The 20,298-nt window shown below is 42.1% G+C and overlaps 1 protein-coding gene across 1 annotated transcript in view; it reads left to right on the top strand.

Annotated features, from left to right (window-relative positions):
* CLYBL (citrate lyase beta like) overlaps positions 1-20,298 on the top strand; it is a 126,649-nt gene that overhangs the window by 47,256 nt on the left and 59,095 nt on the right. Inside the window, exon 3 of the mRNA XM_021402205.1 lies at positions 3,376-3,565. Within this exon, the coding sequence (XP_021257880.1) occupies positions 3,376-3,565 (190 nt within the window). The remainder of the gene's footprint in view (positions 1-3,375; positions 3,566-20,298) is intronic.

Genomic DNA, 20,298 nt, shown 5'->3' with positions numbered 1-20,298 from the left:
TGAAACTGTTCTCAGAGGATCAAGAGTAACTTTAATTTGCCAGCTACTTTTATATATTTGATGAAGACTTTAGTAGAATGTTATGTTTGCTGAAGAAATGTGCCTTGATCACCAAGACCCGCGAGCACTCACCATGCTCATGGATGCTATGGATGAAAATATGCTGCAGTAAAACTATGTAATGAGCATTACCCAGTAGCCTAGTCCTTGTTTTAACTTAGAATGCTTAATGGAAGAAACATTGTCTTAACAAATTCACTTGGCTTATGTCCATGTATTTAGTTTTAAACACAGTCAAGCTTAGTTTGAATCATTAAAATACTTGTAGTCAGCAGAGGTGTAAGATTTTCTTGCTCTTTACAGCATGGGGTTATAATAAATTGCATTTCCCCCTTAAAAAAGTAACCACGCTGGGGATGTTTTCACTTCATCAAAATAACAGAAGAAGATGATCAAGATAGTGTTTGCTACCGGAATAGCTAACTGTTAGTATGCATGCCACTGTCAGTTTTAAAAGGGTCTGTAGGCAAGTGGACTTTGTTGTGGAGCTGCTTCTTCCTGAGCGATTCATTCTGTTGCAGAACATAAAATTTGGCTATGCAACACAAATATGTCACGAGAATGGGATTTTTCAAAGAATAGTTGGCAACATAATAGCATCTGAAAATGTTTATTGCAGTCAAACCTAAGTATCCTTGATAAAAAGTCTTATTTTACACTTACATTTCTAGAGCTCTTTGTTTTGGGAGGAGAAGGTGTTGTGTTGGTCAGCCAAAAACAGTTCCTCCCGTGTACTTCATTTTCAGCCAAACGTCCTGAAAAAGCTACTTCATGTTTCATAAGACGATTAATTTGACAAATAGTCAACAGATTTTTCTAATAATCTGTGTCCTGAGAAGCCTGCTTTTTGAGCCCCTGGGGCTGCAAGTTGATTAGCTGAGGAGAGACCAACATTTTATAACACTGAGCCCAGTAGGTTCATGGATTAAATCTGCTACCTCTTGAGAGAGAGCCACGTTGCTGCCCCATCTAGAGGCATGGTCACTGACCTGAGTGAGGACGCATGGTTAAGGCTGCTCTGAGGGCACTGAGGGTTTCACCTGTGCCAGTGTGTGATAGGAAATAGGTCTCCTTCCGGCGTGCTCTGAGATGATGGTTTTAGCCACTTCTACCAGGGTAGGGTGGGTAGGAGGGCTGGTGGGAAGCAATTGAAGGGTGCTCCAGGATTTGCTTGTCTGCAGGAGTTAACTATTAATGGACTGAGCTCTTTGACCTCTTTGTGCCTTTGGGCACTACAGAGTTGAAGCCATCAGAGAAAAAGAATGGAAACTAATCACTTTTGTCCCTTCATATGTGTCTAGCAAAGGACTGCAGACTTCTTTACTGACCTCTGTGTCACATTGAAAGAAGACTCTCCACTCTTCCACTTCCTCCTTGCTCTCCCAAAGTGTACTACTGCAGGAAAATGGGATTAAGTGGATTTAACTAGCAGCCACTTGAGTTGTCTCAAGTTGTGTCATCGTCCCCTCTTCAACACAAGGCTGGGAATGTGGAATGGTTCGTGGGAGAGGAGCGAGGAGGGTGCTCAGGAGAGACTCACTGGTTCTCAGCTGCATGGGTCCAGGTGTTGAGTGTCAAGATCTCCAGCACCTAAGTCTTGAAGCTGCTGCAGCTAGAGATGAATAAGATTTAAAAACGAGGGTAGCAGCACAGTTTGTAATACATAGTGAAGTATTTCTATTTAACAGCAAAGTCACCATGCTGCTTAGGCTGAGACACATTACAAGGAAGTGATTGGTGTTGGATTTTTGTGGGCTTATAAAGTGAGTCCACCCAGGGCAAGCAGAGACATGGCAGCGGAGGTGGTGGAGTAATTGTCCTTTTCTGCTCAGTTTACTGAGATAAGATGTAATTAAAGCTTTCTTCGTGTTTTTAATTCAAGATCTGTCTTTCAGGGTGCCAAGTCTAGGGGAAGGGAGGATGCTTTGACGGGGTTAGTTTAGAAAGTGGTCTGTCAGCAAGGCATCACGTTGGCTCTGATGTAGATTGACTGAACTCATTTCCAGGTGTTTGAGAGGGTTATTCACTTTGGAGAAAAGCCATGTGTGCATGTAGCCATGTGTCATTCAGATGTAGCGACCTGGGAAATACTATTAAGAGGGACATAGGAAAATGCATGGGTCCCTGACGTGATGTGATAATGACATATTCAGTGCGGTGCTAGAAAAGCTTTGCATTATTCAAAGTGCTGAATAATATACATGATAATGCATAATGGTGTTGGATTATGGTAGGATTATTTTGTGACTCATAAGTGACTTGTGCTCTGGCTATGAAGGTGAATTGTGTTATGTTTTGTCCTCAGTTTTGATGTAGCAGAATATGTCTGAGGGGTACAGCTTGAAGTGGGTAGGAGCAGGAATGAGCTAGGGCTTTGTTTGGAAGGCCAGGAAACACGGTGGCACTGTCTGCTAAATATTTATCTGTGCCTGTAAGTATGGCGCAAGGCAAGCTCCCTGCTGTGCTGGAGGGCAGCCTCTCCCAGCGGCCCCACTGCCTCTGAGCACACAGCCCTGGATCTGGGGTGGGTAGGCCGCAGCCTCACCAGGAGCGATCGGCATGGAGTGGAGACCATGATAAACCCAGCACCTACAACCACTCTGATGCAGCCCACTCAAGCCTTGCGGCACCGCAGTCTCACACCTGTGCTGAAGCGTGGGGCATGAAGCAATTACAAGAGTGGAGAGATGCTGTGGCCCACTGGCCCCCTGGTGCTGCTGGTGGGCTTGTCAGCTCTGCCGACATTCCTGTTTTTTCTTGTTTCCCTCTCCATCCATTTTGCTTATTTAAAATTTGCATGAAAATGCATTTGTTGAAATAATACTAAGGTTGCAAAATCAACCCTGCAAAATGGTGTTTGTTTAACCAGCCCCCCCTTCCTCATTCACAGCATGCCATCCAGCTCCTGCAGCACATGTGGCAGGGAGCAGCTCCCATCTTAAAGCAGCCCTGACCCTCTCTCAGCACAGCCTCCAGCCTGCGGGAGAGTCCTATGGCAGAGGGGAAAAACAAAATGAAAACCTTTCTGTATTTAATACTTGTCACAGGGCACAAAACAGGCAGTGTAATTAAGGTTTTGTGGATAACCTTAGCCCTGACGTTTCTTCAGTTCTGGGTGTTAAAGTTCGCAACTTCTGTTGAACATAGTGTTTTGGGGGTTTTATACCATAATTATCAGTAATACTGATATCTCCCTACCTTATCTCTTCCTGAGAAATAAAAATCAAAAAGCCACTATCTAGATAGGAAAGTTTCATTTTTAAGATATTGTCAAGTATTCCTTCAAGAGCCTAATTTCAGCCTTATCCTTTACAGGCTGAGTTCTTCTCTGCCAGCTGGTGTTCTCAAGCTCAGCTCTCGCTTTGCATCATCTCACAAGTACATTCCCAGGAGAGCTGTGCTGTATGTACCTGCGGATGATGAAAAGAAGATACGAAAAATCCCATCACTAAATGTCGATTGTGCGGTGCTGGACTGTGAAGATGGCGTGGCTCTGAACAGAAAGGTAATTAAAAATTATCTGTGCAATACAATCAGTGCTAACTAAAATGCATGGGCAAATATTGCCTTTGCCTTGGGGAAGTGGCAATCAGACAGACGAAGATAAACCTTAAGATATACAAAGCAAAGTGACAGTGATAGGTTTTATGGAGATGTTGGAAAACATACTTACCCAGAACTGCAAGAGATGGCTCCTTAGTGGGAAGTGAGTTTTGAAGGAATGCAGAGCTGGGCATAAGCACTCACCACAGAAAAGCAGGAGGCACCATTATTTTTGTCACATATTTCTTGTAGAAAAACAGGAGACAGACTGTTAAAAGAGAAGCGGGAAAGTAAGAATCGGCTCACAGTCATCAGCTGGGGATTTTGTTGTTGAAAGAAAAGCTTCTTCAGATTGTGGGCGAGAATATGGGCTCGAGCTTGAGCCTTTGGGTATTTAGAAAGATTTACTCACTGAGATTTTCAGAGGGAATGTTGGTAGGGTTATTTCTGAAGAAGTTAGAACCCATGTCCACCAGGGACTGAAGGGCGCTTTAGATCGAAGGAGCTGCAAGAAAGCAGGCAGAGTGAGAAATAAATGTAGATGTGTGAAGTACCAGTGCTAAGGTTTTGATGATGTTCGATTTTGAGAGAGAGAATGATCCAAACATGCTTTCAGGTATCCTTGCTAGCAACCTTTTTAAAGTATCTCAAAGTAGCCATTAAAATGTTTCACATCTCAAATATTGTATACCAGGAACTGGTTTGAATCTTTTCCCGGTGAAAGGCATTTCAGAACTGGAATATAAATGTGCCAAAGCATCATCTTTATATTTGTAAGTGTTACTGTTCATTTTGCAGTTCCTCAGACAATAGCAAGCACTATTTAGGGTTTGAGTATTCATGTGTTGCCCAGAAAGTTATGAAAATATTTGAAAATCTTCCCATGTAATTTCAAAAATGTAGGTGAAATTTTTTTCTTTTCTGTTTCTTGGGAATTAATGCTTTCCAGAAGGACTCAATTTGGTAGTGTTCTCTTTAACTTCCAGGTCTTCTTTACAAGTATGTTGGAAAGAAAAATATTACAGAGTTTTCACGTAATAATTTTAGCTCTGAAAAGTGAAAATAGTACTGCTGAATGCTCATGTGTACTGATGAAGGCAGATGGAAAACATTTTCCAGTTGCTAAAATTCTGTGTAGAAGGCTAAAATTATATCTGCTGTCAAAGTGTATTAGTATTGTTTAGTTCACATTTGGAAGGCTGATACTGTAAGATGACACGAGACACAATTGTGTGTTAAACTAGCATTTTTAGGTGCTGTTTAATTATATAAAACAAACCATTTATAGCAGAGGCATCAATTTGTAACACAGGATGACAGCAAAATGAAATTTTATGATCAAGGTGACAAATTTGATAGTAGTAATTTCTAAAGGGTGGTAAAATTCTAGCTTTGTTGAAGTGAAGGGGAGCGGTGCCACTGGCTGTAAGATTTCAAAGAAATTAGGAGAAAATTATGTAATACAGACTGGAGGTGACAGACAAGCCCCTGACTGAGCTTGAATGCAAACAAGAAGCAGATAGGAGGTAAAAGCAGGGGCAAGCTACCAGAGAGCAACACAGAAATGCTGTCTGGGCACACAGGGATAGAAGGTGGAAGGTCAAAGCTTTGCTGGAATCTAAACTGGTGAGGCTTGAGCAGGTCAGCAAGAATAGCTACTAGGGGTATATCAGTAGCAAAAAAGAGAAGGAAGACTAGGTGAAGTGTGGACTTACTGCTCCATGAAGCCTCAGGCTTTACTGTCAGGGTCTGCTCTCAGTCCTCCTAGGGCATTTCTTAGAAGCAAAACTTGGAGGGGGAAGACATAGCCACAGTAGGGGAGGATGAAGTTAGGGTCTGTTTAAGTAAGCTGGTCCATGGGACCAGACAAGACACACTGGGGGCTGCTGAGGGAGCTGGCTAGTGTCATCCTGAAGCTGCTGACACTCATCATTGAAAGGTCATGGTGTCTGAGGTGGTTTCTGATGCCTGGAGAAAACCAAATGCTACAGCCATCTTCAGAAAGGGTAAGCACGAGGAACCACAGACCTATCAACCTCACACTAGTGGTTGTGAGTGCTGTGGTGCCAGTTCTCACAGAAGTTATTTCATAGTGACTAAGGACATAGCCAGAATGGACTGATCAGGAGCAAATCATGCCCAACAAACCTTCTCTAAGTAAATAATCATGTTTTAGTATGAGAGATGAATAGAGGTCTACCTTGACTTTATCAAGACTTTGGCGTGGCCTTGCATAATATCCTGGTAGTCAGCCTGAGAAGAAATGGACCATGGGTACAAACAGTAGGGTTGGTGGCAGTTTGGCTGGACATGGGTGGTGCATGCTGTATATTTTTTTTGCTGTCGCCCATTGTGGGGCCAATACTGTTTAAGTTCTTCATCAACAGCCTGGTTGATGGGACAGAGTGTACTCCGCAGGCAGCAGGTGTGGGGAAAAGGTTCCTCACCTTCACTTGGGATGATGAGGTGAGTAGCCTGTACCCAGCTGGAGATCCCAGGACAAAAGAGGCACTGAGAAACAGGAGGGAGCCTGTGAGGGGCCACCAAGGTGGTCATGGCACAGGAGGAGAAGCTGAGGGAGTGGGGTTTATCCATCCTGGAAAGGAGAGAGCAGAAGGGACCTTGATGAGGCCCCACTTTGACCAGGAGGATGGAGATGTTCTACTGAGGTCCCTTCCAACCTGAATTAGTCTGTGTGATTGCACGACCTAGTAGCAAAGCATAATTCAAAGTGACTGGAAGATCGAATTTCATTTTTAGATCTGCCACAGATACTCAGGAAGACTTTGATTATTAGGTTTGTGAATGCGAAGCTGAAATTATTACTGCTCTTGCTGCTTAATATAGTAATGTTTCTGAGGTGTTTGGAGACTTTGTGTGAAAGATATGTCAAGAATATGCACTGAAGTACTGTATTCAGTGGCCCATTGCAAATGGGTCATCTAAAACAGACAAAAATACTGGGAAACATAGCAACACTGAGTTTGTCCTTTGATTCATTATTCTTAAAATAAATAGTACTGATGATTTTTGCTGTTTACTGCCATGTTTTGTATCAACAAAAATTCCACCTGTGAATTTTGGTGAAACTACTATCAAAACATTGGGGTTTTGGAAAGTCAGAACCTGGCTGAAGTACAAGGGGTCAATTTCATCTGCTTACACACGGTCCTTGCTTTAATCATATCCAAGCAGTAAATTTGAACAACACCTCACCAAGTCTGTTTTACAAGACTCTGTGTGGTACGCATTAAGATTAAGCTAGATTCAGATAGATCAAGGATCTGGAATATCAGCAGTTCCATTTGTTTTAAAATGAAAAGGCATTTCCAAATAAGAAACGTTGCAGTCTGAATATGTTGAACTGCAATACTTCTGAAGTATCCAACTTGGTTTTTTTTTCCTTAACAAGACAGCGCCTCTCTCTGTCCTGCTTAAACAGCAGTCTTGATCTCATGGTCTCTGCAAATACATTTCTGAAACATCCCAGAACCCTGATAATTGCCTGTATTCAGCTGTGTATTCAGCTGAGAGCATATTCTTCCTCACCAGGTAAAAAGGTGTTGGAAGAAAGAAAAACTAATTGGCTGCAGAGTTCAGGTTTCTTGGAGGAACATCCTTATTTCTCCGCACCTGATACCCCTGTTGGGGGCAGGTAATTACAGCTTGATTGTCTATGCAAAAAGTAAAGCCATATGCAAGTCTTTGCCCGTGTTGAGATAGTGGCATCATGAGCAGTTCAGTGATCAGGGAGCAGCTGTCAGAAAAATACCCTCCTTTGATTATAGCATTTTCTTTGTAATTTCCTATGCTTAATTCTTCCTCGTCCTGTAGCATGGGTCCCCTTCCAGGTTCCTCTGGTCCTATGCCTGTGCTTCTGCTGTCTAAAGTCTTCTCTTCCTCTAGCCTTTCGTCATGGCTTAGCAGCCTCAGTTCTCATCACTTAATAAATAGCTTTCCCTCAATGTTAGTTTTTGTTTGGATTTGCCAGAATGTTAACCCCAGTAGTGGTGTTAGACCTAATTACGCTTTCATACTAGGGAATTAAATCCTGCCAGCCACATACAAATATTTATTTATCACTCTGTCATAAAAAAAATTGGCATGCAAAAATTCATATTACTCACGTTTTTTTTACAATAAAAGCGTAAAAGCAATCTCTTGGATTAATTATATGTTTGGGAAACTTCTGTGGGATCCCCCAACACAAAACATTTCATTTGAAATTATGAAGTGTTGCTGTTGTTCCTCTGGAACTGAAGAGATCTCCTTCATCCAGTAGAAGTTATTAATATTCAGGGCTGCACTGTAAAACTGCATAGGACTGATGAGAGTTTAAGTTCCCTTCTTGCTGTGAGACAAGATTCTATCACTTTGTCTCCTGTAGAAGGAAGCTGCCTTCTCCTCCAGCGTTTGAGCAGCAGAAGCTGGGGAAGAGGAAGCCACACTCCATCCTTTCCTCTCATCCCTACCTTCAGAGGGCAGACAGCAGGCCCTGAGTCTTTCTGCTCTCCCTGTGTCCCTCAGCAGTGAGGAGAAGTTCAGTTTGGCTGGGAAGATGGGTAGGGAAGGACCTATTTTGGCTTATCCGCAGCATGGCCTCTTAGGATCAGAGGATAAGTTTGCTCCCGCTTAATATCTTATAGCAGCCACTTAAAAGATCATCACTGTGCTGTGCCGTGGAAGAAAAAAAAATCAATTAATTCTTTTGAATCATCTGTTTTTAAAAATAGGATTAAAGCCTGACCACTTTTTGAACTGTTCCATTATGAATAACACATACGTAAGAGATGACTCCGGGTTCATTACAGTTAAGAGCAGATCATCCGCATACATGCTGATTTTATGGAGATTTCTCCCCATGAGAATGCCTCCTCCATCACTGTAGTGATCTGATCCTGGGGTCAGAACAAACAGCACGCCGGAGAGAGAGCATCCTAGCCTACCATTTTTCCCCTAATATGAGGCCTTCTGACCTTTTTATTCCTTATCACAGATGAGAAGAGGCTCTTGCATACCAAGTAATGCTTCAGCTGAATTTTGGGGTGGAGATGAATACATAAAATAGGTCAGCATGGTATACAAAAAAAATCCTAGGCTTTCCTTATTGAAATGCATTTCCTTGTTGATCTTATTGAAGCCTTTCACAGTATCGGTGGAAAAAAGCTGCAGATGGTTTCCATAAATCTCTAGCTACTTCAATTAAAACCAACAGTTTTCCTGTATTATACTATGATAATCTTTTTTTTTTTTTTTTGTATTATTATTAAAGCCAAGATGGTTGGGATTTATCAATGCTGCAGGTATTTCTCTAGACTCATAGTGAGAATGTTAGCTAGTACTTCATAGGCGCAGTTGCATGAAACATTCAACTAGGTTATTTTACCAGGTCTTTGCTTTATTTATAATAAATTAGTACTGTACCTAATTGTATTCCTCCTACAGGGAGAAGGCTTGCTGATAAAGTGTGTAGAGAATGATTAAATGTACACAGGCGCATAGTAGGGTGACTTCTCTTCAAAAGATGCACAAAATTAAAATGGGAATGCTGCTCTCCCTGGTGGCTTGCCATTATTAAAAGTCTCAGTAGCATGGGAAATTTCTTCTGTAGGAATTGGGGAGTCCAAAAGTCTCTCTGGTATATTGTAGGGAAGCTGAACTGTACAGTGAATCTCTGCAAGGCCTTTTTGATCCTTGAAGAGTTCTGATGAATATACATTTTTATGAAAGTTGTAAAGTATTTTCACTTTCTTATTAATCCCACCATGGTTCTTGAAGAAGTGCCACTCCTTACTGGTAACTGTGACAATAAAAGTTCTTGCTCCTATTGTTTTATCCTACAAGCCAATCATCTTCCTTATAGAAGGATTTGAAGATTCATAAGTATGGTCACGATATTCAGCAATTTTCTTCTTAATGATCTCAATAATGCTTGTGTCTCTTCAAGCAGAGCCTTTGAAATGCCAGCTATTTCTTTTCCACTGATTCAGATGTATCCAATTAAGTTTGACTTAGACGTGTTCTGGTATAGCAATTACTACTGACAGAATGGTGTCTAGAAACTTAGTGAAAACGTCCTGGCTCAGTATAAACAGGAATTTCAGGCAGAGGTATTTTAACAGACCTGAGAAAGTGCGTTAAAACACACTGTTAATGTTTGTATGGATTTGGAATTCATGACACTTTAAGTCTTCATGAGTGCTTCATGATTGTTTTCAGGCACAGCAGCACACCTGGGTACTGAAGGCTAATTGCAGGGCTAGAGCTCATGATTTCTACGTATTTCTGTAGCATTTCTGGACCATTTTGCAATATTTCCTGTGTTCTCATAAGAAGAAGGACTTGGCTGCACAGCCAGCGAGCATCTAGCACTCTGAAGGGCATCACTGAGTTTCAAGCGTGCTATAGCAAATCAAGACAATACAAAAAGTTGTGTATACACATGTAACTTGGAAATCCATTGAATCAAGTTTGGGTAGACTTTTGTCTGTATACAGATACGTGAGTAGTGTTATGTTGCCAGGGCTGTGATGATACCAGAAGAGAGCAAAATATAAAGGTACTGCCCAGACAGCTGTCAGCTGTGTTCTCAGCACTCAATAACATTTGATCCATGTCTCCTTTTTGTTGGTTATGAGCAGAGGTATATGTTTGTCTCTCCAAATTTCTCTTGCAATGATCACAGAATCATAGAATCATAGAATGGTCTGGGTTGAAAAGGACATCAAAGATCATCTAGTTTCAGCTCCCCTGCCATGAGCAGGGTCATCAACTGCTAGACCAGGTTGCTCAGAGCCACATCCAGCCTGGCCTTGAATACCTCCAGGGGTGGAGCATCCACAACCTCTCTGGGCAACTTGTTCCAGTGCATCACCACCCTCTGAGTGAAAAACTTCCTCCTAATATCTAACCTAAATCTCCTCTGTCTCAGTTTAAAACCATTCCCCCTTATCCTGTCCCTGTCTACCCATGTAAACAGTCGTACCCCCTCCTGTTTATACGCTCCCTTCAAGTACTGGAAGGCCACAATGAGATCTCCCCAGAGCCTTCTCTTTTCCAGGCTAAACAGGTTCCCTCAACCTTTCTTCATAGAAGAGGTGCTCCAGCCCTCTGATCATCTTGGTGGCCCTCCTCTGGATCTGTTTCAAGAGCTCTGCATCTTTCTTGTGCTGAGGTCGCCAGACCTGGACGCAGTACTCCAGATGGGGCCTCACAAGAGCAAAGTAGAGGGGGACAATCACCTCCCTCTCCCTGCTGGCCACTCCTCTTTTAATGCAGCCCAGAACACAGTTGGCTTTCCGGGCTGCCAGCACACACTGCTGGCTCATGTCCAGCTTCTCATCCACCAGGAACCCCCAGTCCTTCTCCGCAGGGCTGCTCTCAAGGAGTTCTTCCCCCAGTTTGTATAAATACCTGGGATTACCCTAGCCCAAGTGCAGCACCTTGCACTTGGCCTCGTTGAACCTCATTAGATTCACATGGGCCCACTTCTCCAGCCTGTCCAGGTCCCTCTGGATGGCTTCCCTTCCCTCCAGTGCATTGACTGCACCGCTCAGCTTGGTGTCATCTGCAAACTTGCTGAGGGTACACTTGATTCCATCGTCTATGTCATTGATAAAGATGTTGAAGAGCACCGGTCCCAAGACCAACCCTTGGGGGACACCACTTGTGACTGGACTCCACCCAGACATAGAACCATTGATCACAACCCTTTGGCTGTGACCAGCCACCCAGTTCTTAATCCATCAAACAGTCCATCCTTCAAATCCATACCTCTCCAATTTAGAGAGAAGGATGTGGTGAGGGACCATGTCAAAGGCTTTGCAGAAGTCCAGGTAGATGACATCCGTCACCCTTCCCCTGTCCACCAATAAGGTCACTCCATCACAGAAGGCCACCAGATTGGTCAGGCAAGATCTGCCCTTGGTGAAGCCATGCTGGCTTTCTCAGGTCATCTCTTCCTCTCATATGTGCCTTAACATGGTAACCAGGAGGATCTACTCCATGACCTTCCCAGGCAAAGATCTTGAAATGATCTTGAAATCTGGTCTTGAGCCTAAGACTTTGTGGTTCTTTCAACAAGCAGTCCACCCTACTTATCCTTCCATGTTGCAAGCCAAGCATCGAGAATCTCACGGACTCCATTAACAGTGGCATGAAACAGAAGGTGGTATGGCACAGAGACTATAGAACTTGCCCTCTGTTGATTTTTTCTGCTAAGTATATCTACAGTTAGAGTCAAGGTAGTGTTCTCAGTGGACCTTTGCTCTGATTTTAGGTGAGGTAAGAGAAGGCAGAAATGCATTGTACTTTTCCCAGTGCATTAGTTTCATCACAGCTAGACCTGTCCCAGGCTAAGAAGGAGTGGAGAGAACCTTAGAAACACTCAGAAGAGACATTTGTCTGCCATGGTGACACTGAACTTGCCTTTGGCTTTGGTGGAAATTGGCTTGAGTGGCTGTGGATTACTGGCAAAACCTGTGGTAACTACTTAAACGTTACCCATTTACCTGGGAATTAGTGGTATTGGTAGGCAGCAAAACAAGTGTGGTGAGGTACTGGGTAGGAAAAAGTAATTTTTGATGTCAGATGGTGGAACAACATAGCTGTACACATGGAAGTTGCAGATGAAGGTAACGATGTCTCTGGTCTTGGCTGTGCTTGGAAACAGGGGCGGGTGTTTGCTGAAAGTATGAGATTTAACCCCTGGACCTTTGGTTTCATTAGTTATTCTTCTGGAGACTAGAGACAATGATTCTATCTCTTGCTGGTGAAAAAGAAACCCCTCAGTACCTACGCAAATTGCATACCTAAGCCTCGTTTCATCCCATCATGTGTCATAATTATTAAGAGTCTACAATCCCTACTATGTTCCATCTTCATAGGCAGATTCAACAGATCTTATGCAGACAACATTTCTCAATGAATAAGGTCATTTGTGTCTAAATGTGTAATTCAGGATAAATCCCTACAAGAGTTTGAGCTTCCTTCTAGTATACACTGCTACATATAAAATTGAAGATCTCCCTAGCTCCTAAGCTTTCCCAGTATCCCTGAGTGCTTTTGATTAGCCATGTCATGTTTCTCATTTTCTGAGCAAGTTTCAAAAGTTACCCCCTTTATTTGAGCTGTTGATGATTCCCTGAATGTTCTGTGAAATCAAAGACAACTGTCATGCCGAGGGTTTCTGTGGTGGTGTGCACGTGTGTTGTGCAGGACAGTCTGTTCCCAAAATAAGCAAAGAACCATCTAAAACCAGCCATTTATTTCCACCAGAAGCTAAGCATATGCCATGACATCCCTTCAACTTAGAGTGGAGTAATTTATCTCTGTTCAGCAGAAAACAACACACAGATTACATTTGCTTAAAGCTCTGTTTTTTACATATTCTTTGAATGACTTTCTTCTTTTGAATTTTGAATAGACTTTATGTTAAATAGGGCTTATACAGCTAAAAAATACATTTCTGGGGAATGAGCTGCTAACGAAAATAACTACAGGACCAAACTTCTGGCTTACTGAAACTGGAGAGCATCCAGAGCCATGAATTCATTTCATGTTAACATACCAGCATAGAAAAAATGATATGCAATTCTGGTAATTTTTCTTGTCCCTGTCTGAAAAGCCATAATAAATGGGGACAGAAAGTTAGGGAAGCACGAGTGCAGTTTACTCACATCTAAACTGTGAAACACTGCTGGTTCTGCAACAGGCTCAAGGGGCAAGAAAGCTCTTCATGTGTCACTGCATTGTACATCGCCATGACCACATTTTGGGCTTTCAACCAAGGAATTCTTTTGCAAAGAAGTAGAAAGCATCTTTTTTTTTTTTCCCATCATTTCAGGCATGTCAAAATATCTAGCAGCATTTGAAAACTACTTTTTTAGCAATGCTTTTTATGTACTTATGGTCCCTGTGCGGTTGTTAGCACATCTAAGTGTGTTGGCCGAAGTCTACTGTATTTTTTTTCTCCAAAGGCAAATATACACATCTACAAATCCAGCATACTACAGATTTTGATGTTGTTGTAGGCTAATCTGCTGAGGTTGCCCGCCTTTCCTTTTGGCTACAAATGTCACAAGGGAGATTATGATCTCTCTTCTTGTTTGTCAATAAACAAAGTGATAAGCTGACTGTGGAGTCTGATTAGCACTTTGCATAATTTCTGAAAGGATTAATAAAATCATACTGTTTTCTGCATTTGACTGCAATTTCTATCTTTAAAAGCGCTTCGTTGCTCTGAGATTTCTGTTTCAGCTTCGAAATGGCTGCATAACCTCCTAGTATCTGCTTTATATCATTGTAATAGTACTTTTTCCTGCCTTTCTTTCACTGCAGTGCGTTAGGACTACCCTCTCCAGAACAATAAACTTGCCAGTTATTATCTCTTCAAGGCTAGGGGAAAAGAACTGCAAATATTTTTCTTCATTTCTGATCTCTGAGCTCCAGAAGGTCATAAATCCTTGTATTGTTCCTTATTTGGGAACAACATCTTTATTTGTAAAGATGATGGCTGTTCACTTTAGCATCATTGTAAAACATTGCTAGCTCATTCTTTCCTCCTTACTTATTATGGTATCTTATAAGATTGCCTCAGAATAGCTGCTCCTATGCCAAGCTTGAGATAGCTTCATCATTTAAGGTTTCATGATAAAATTGTATATTGTGAGGAGTTACACTGAACAAATTGATATTCTCTTCCTGCTTAGTCAGGTTATTTGTTTACCTTTTAAACTTTGATTCCACACAGGCCCAATCTTCCACTCATTAACCAATCAGTTTAAAATCGAATAAATACAGATAATAATTTAGCATACATTTTCTTGAGAAAAAGGGCAGATTAATACATGTAAACATGGGTGAATCTATTTAAATAAACTGTCCACAAAATCCTTACAATATGTAAACAACATTTGTTATGCCTCGGAGATAGCATATGATTGGACTCATGAGACCCTGTTTATCCTACTGAACAGTTTCTTTCATAACTTCAAAGGGAATTTTATATATTTATGGCAATAGCAGGGTGTTAAGTGTAGCTAGACAGAAATTATACCTCAGCTATTTAAGTTAATGCCAATAGGGATTAAATTAGATTTTATAGCTGTTAGTAGAAGTCTGTTTTGTAGCTAACAAGTGGGATTTTTAAATCCTGGAAAGCATAATCCTATTATAAAACTGGCAGCTGAATTAACATTATCTAGGAAGCACGTCTTCACGGATTAACATTTTTTGACATTAACAAAGAAAAACTAATGCTACAGGGATATTAGATGCTTTTCCCAAAAGTGGGGAAAAAAGGAAAGTGAATATGGGACAAGATAAATGGCATAAATACTGCAGTAAGGAAAAAAATGGAGTGAAATATACATGAGAAATGAAATCTGGGAGTGACCATGTTCTTTATCAAATACAAAAGAAATACACAGAGGAAGAAAAGGCTCCACAACTGATAGCTCATGTGTTAGCTCACATGTTGATTTATACACAAGGCATGGCTATCCTGTGCTCATAGCCATGAAGGCCTTATCCTATCCTGAGATCGGAGATCTTTACATTCCAGATAGATGCTGTAGGAGACAAGAGCTGACAGTAATGCAGAAGAAACACTCATCCCTTTATTGAGCAGGACCATAAGGCTGTTCCACGGGGACATTAAAGAAGTTCTCTTTACCTTGAAGGACAGCTATGAAACAACTACTGTAGGTGGTGGTTGTACAGGAGATGAGTGTGTCACTGAACTTGCTGTCTTGCGATATCTTTTTGTAGGTATTTATTAACTAAATAGGCTGTCAGTAGTGGTATATGCCACGTCAACTTTCAATTTAAAATCCCCATCCTGGCATCAAAATGAACTTTTCATTACTTAAAATTACAAAGTATGCATCTACTTTTCATTATTTTAGAAGTTTCATGTTTAGAATCTGAGTACTCGTTCACAGCTGCAGTATAGAAATAGTTGAAGTATTTTGTAGTGTGGAGTATTGAGGAATCCACTTGATATACACAAAACAATTTTCTAGACTTTGCATCATATGCAGTGTTGCTGATCCTCTACAGGTTTTACAGTAACTGTTGGCCACCATCTTGTCTCACAAATTTTTTCTGTCTTGTCAAATATACAATTTCATTAATTACTAATGAGAGATGAACTAAAACAATTTCTTCTGACTTTACCTTCTAACGTCCACATCTCTTGGTTCAAGTAAAGTCACCATTAGACTGGACTTTTGTGGTCAAAGGTTGAACTGTGGCTTTACAAACCCAATATATGGCTTTACAGGTTGATCCTTGGTTTGTTGCATTCAAAACATTGCATTTTTCCATTGCCTTCATACACGTGCTTGATTTTCTAGCTGGTGGGAATTCACAAACTGAGCAACCTCTGAACAGCACTTGATTTGACTTGACAGAAACCAGCAGAAAGAACAACTGGCTGTTAGCCTGTGACAGCCATCTCAATCCCCAGTCAACAGACGTCACCTCTTCCTATGCCCACACCTTCATACTGACATAATTGTTGTCAAAAGGAAAGCACTGCAGGGCTCACACCCTCCCAGGGGTGATGCTTCCTGTAAGAAGAGTGACGATGCTTTGCCGTAAGCACACTCAGTGGGTCAAAGAGGTCTCTCAGAGACCTTCCTTCCTGTCACTGTTGAAGCTCTGAGCTCTCCCTGTGCTGCCAAGAGAGAGTAGTCCCATAAGGGTCACCTTTCCATGCCATATGGTCTTGGCAAGCAGCCTCCTGCCATACTGATTGGGGTAAAAAAAAACCAAAAACGGCATTTGTAGTAAATCTGTGGATATCAAGCCTAATTCCTTGAGAGAAGCAGAGCATTTATTGAACCATGTCTTTTTTTCTTCTACTAGTAAATATGTGTGGCAGGGGAGCCCAAGACGTCAATTTGTGATTGTTGGAGGGCATTCTGGGGTAACAGGAGTGTTGAGCTGCAGCAGCTGTCGTAATCTACTTCAGTTCCCCGATCTGAAGTAGGATGAAGCTTATCCAAACCAATCCAGGAGATATTTCTCTAACCTACTGTAGTTGTGGCCCAGAGATGGCTATGGTTCTTCTAATGTCTGTTATAGATTTTCTAATAATTTAATGTCAACACTGGTGGATGGCAAGCTGGACATGAGCCAGCAATGTGCCCTCGCAGCCCACAAAGCCAGCCATATGCTGGGCTGCATCAAAAGCAGCGTGGTCAGCAGGGCAAGGGAGGTGATCCTGCCCCTCTACTCTGTGCTGGTGAGGCCACACCTGGAGTACTGCGTCCAGATGTGGAGTCCTCAGTACAGGAGAGACATAGACCTGTTGGAGCCTGTCCAGAGGAGGGCCAGAAAAATGATCCAAGGGATGGAACACCTCCCTTACCAGGACAAGCTGAGAGTACTGGGGCTTTTTCATTTCTGGTTCCCAGAAGTGTCTATTTCAACTGAATTCTTACAAATGCAACATGAAAAATGTGCAATTGCTTCCTATCTTATACTGTATGATGCTTCTGCTAATATATTTCCAGAATAAGCTTTGTCTTTTTTTGTAATAATCCTGCATTGGTGGCATGTTATTGACCATCATTTGTGTTTTCAGCTATGTTTCTGCCTCTCTGTCTCTGTCTCATACATGATATTGTTCTTTTTTTCTCACTTTTGACAAAGTTTGAGAATGTTTTAACATGTTCCTCCAAATTCTAGATCTCTGAATATACTGTAAATCTAATTACTCTTGCACTATTCAAGTTGTTACAGATAATATTGAAACCGTGTCCATTCTCCCTACTGGGCCAGCTGCTCCAAGGAACTGCTGATTGCTGCTTTCTGAAGGTAGATTTCCACAGTATCACATTTCCCTTCCTGGCCCTCATTCAGGTTGCCACGCACTGAAGTCCCATGGTCTTTTCAGTAGCCGGTCTCTGCAGCCTGTCACCCCTGGCCAGGCAGGTATACGAGGTTATCTTACTCCTGCTGCCCAAGTTCTCTCTTCTTCTTGCTTAATTTTCTTGAGTTCCATTTGGCCCAGTCCTTCACTTTCTCACGGTGCCTCTGGATTGAAGCTCTACCAGTCACATCCCTCTGGTTTGGTGTCACTGTAAATTTACTGGGTGTTCATTCAGTGTCATCACTAGGGTTGATGCAGAAGATGCTCAATAAAATTGGCCACAGTATCAAAGCATGGGGTTCTCCACTTTTTACCAGCTGTCAGCTAGGCATAAGCCATGGATAACTATCCTTCAAACTCAGGTGTCAAGACAGTTTTCAGCCCATTTAACTGTTCATTCTTTCAGCCCATATTTTCTCTGCTTCCAGATGAAAATGCCATGCCTTCTAAAGTCACAGTGTGTTACACCTGATGCTCTCTCTTTGTTCACGTAGCTAGCTAATCATTCTGTCATCAAAAGTCATCAGACTGATTGTGCTGAGATGTCCTCCTCCTATCTCCAACCCACACAGACCAGCTTCTCCTGATTTGGTTGACTGTGGTTATCATGATACCATGATTGTAACCTGTTCTGCCTTCTTTTCTTATTTACCCAGCTAGAATCCATAGACTTAATAAGCAAGAGACTTTGTTCTTGCTCCATTATACAGCTTCCCAGTCTCACGTATTTTGAAGTGTCCTTAGCACTGCAGCATACTGTGCCTTCTGAGCATTAAAATTTTAGTTGCCTCAAGTTGAATGTGGATAGCTGCATCTAAAAATGTGATTCCTAGCTACAATACTTATGTGCTGTAAGCGTGTAAAAGTCTGCTTTTGTATATGCTCATAAATGCCTCTCTCCTCTTCTAGCAGCTTGTTGCCTCTCTCATGCCACAGCTATCAGAAAAATACCTTCTGTCTAAGGCTCCTGAGTAGATGAGATCAAAACTTGCCTAGCATATTCTGACAGGAGGCAAAGAACAGCAACCATTGCCTTTTTATTTAAAAATGGCTAGGAAAGGAAAGAGGAAAAAATGGTCTTGTCCATAGTGGCATGTGTAACAGACTCACTGGAACCCACTTGATCAGGGTCATAGAGGAAGTCAGAATAGTGGAGTGTAATGGTGTTGCTTGGTCGAGGAAGGAGACTGCGGACACAAATTTCTTTTAACAACTGAAAGAAGTCACTGAAATTCTTTCTGGTTTTCATGGAGGACTTTAACCATGCCATCATCCACTGAGAGGATCATATAACAGAACACAAGCAATACAGATTTCTGGAGTGCATGGGAAACAGTTTTTGATGCAAGTACTGAACAAGCTAACTAGAGGAGATATTTGGTGAACTCTTGAGCGAGAATGAACTGTTAATCAGTGACAGCTCTGTCTGCAGGAGCTGTGAGATGCTGGAGCTTAACATCTTGAAGGAAGTGAGGACGACAAGGAAACAAAATTTCAGCTTGTTCAGTGAGCTAGTAGGCAGGACAGATATCATGTTATGTTGCTTCTGAAGGGCAAGGAAACTCATAAGAGCTGGTCAGACTTCAATGACAATCACCTTAAAGTGCAAGAAAATCAACTTAAGTGCAGGAGAACAGGCTGGCATGGCAGGAGGCCAGCTGGCTGAACAGGACAATCTTGATTCAGTTAAATGCAGAAAGGTTGTATACAGGGAACAGAAGCAGGAATGGGCTACCATGGAGGAATATAGAAGTGTTGCCTGGGCATGTAAGGACAGAATGAGGAAGATCAAAGCCTGGCTGGAATCAAAATTGATGTGGGGCCTGGAGGGCAACAAGAAAGGTTTCAATACCTTCAGCAGCAATATAAGAGAGAACAAGAGTGGTGACCTTTGCTGCAGGACAAGTCTTAGGTGTTTAGTAGATTCTTTGCCTTAGGCTTTAGGCCTGATCTTAGCTTCTGGTCTTAGAATCATAGAATCATGGAATCCTCAGGGTTGGAAAAGACCTCCAAGATCATCCACTCCAACCATCCACCCATCACCAATATTTCCCACTAAACCATGTCCCTTAGTACAACATATAAACATTTCTTGAACACCTCCAGGGATGGTGACTCCACCACCTCCTTGGGCAGCCCGTTTCAGCACCTCACCACTCTTTAGGAGAAGGCATTTTTCCTAACTTCTGACCTGAATCTCCCCTGGCACAACCTGAGGCCATTCCCTCTAGTCCTATCGCTAGTTACATAGGAGAAGAGGGTGACTCCCATTTCACCACCACCTCCTTTCAGGTAGTTGTAGAGAGCGATAAGGTCTCCCCTGAGCCTCCTCTTCTCCAGATGAAATAATCCCAGTTCACCCAGCTGCACCTCGTAAGCTTGTGCTCCAGTCCCCTCGCTAGCTTCATTGCCCTTCTCTGAGCACACTCCAGGGCCTCAGTGTCTTTCTTGCAGTGTGGGTGCAAGTACATCATTAGTGAAGGTGAGCAAGCATTCACAATAAGCACATATGTACACATAGTTACATATACATGCATGTATACATGCATAGAATCATAGAATAGAATCGTAGAATGGCTTGGGGTGGAGGGGACCTCAAATATCACCTAATTCCAACCCCACTGCCACAGGCTGGGTTGCCACATGTGGCCAGTCACACAGCTCAGTACAGTCAGAATGTAGTGATTTTACCAGCATCCACACAAACGTGGTGCTCCTACAAATATGAACAGCATGGTGGCCAAATTCTATTCTCAGTCCTGCATATATATATGTATGCACATAATATGGACCTCCCATATCTGACCTTAGACAAC

The sequence above is a fragment of the Numida meleagris genome, chromosome 1 (genome assembly GCF_002078875.1).
Source record: "Numida meleagris isolate 19003 breed g44 Domestic line chromosome 1, NumMel1.0, whole genome shotgun sequence".
NCBI lineage: Eukaryota > Metazoa > Chordata > Aves > Galliformes > Numididae > Numida > Numida meleagris.
This window is presented reverse-complemented; position numbering and strand designations above follow the sequence as displayed.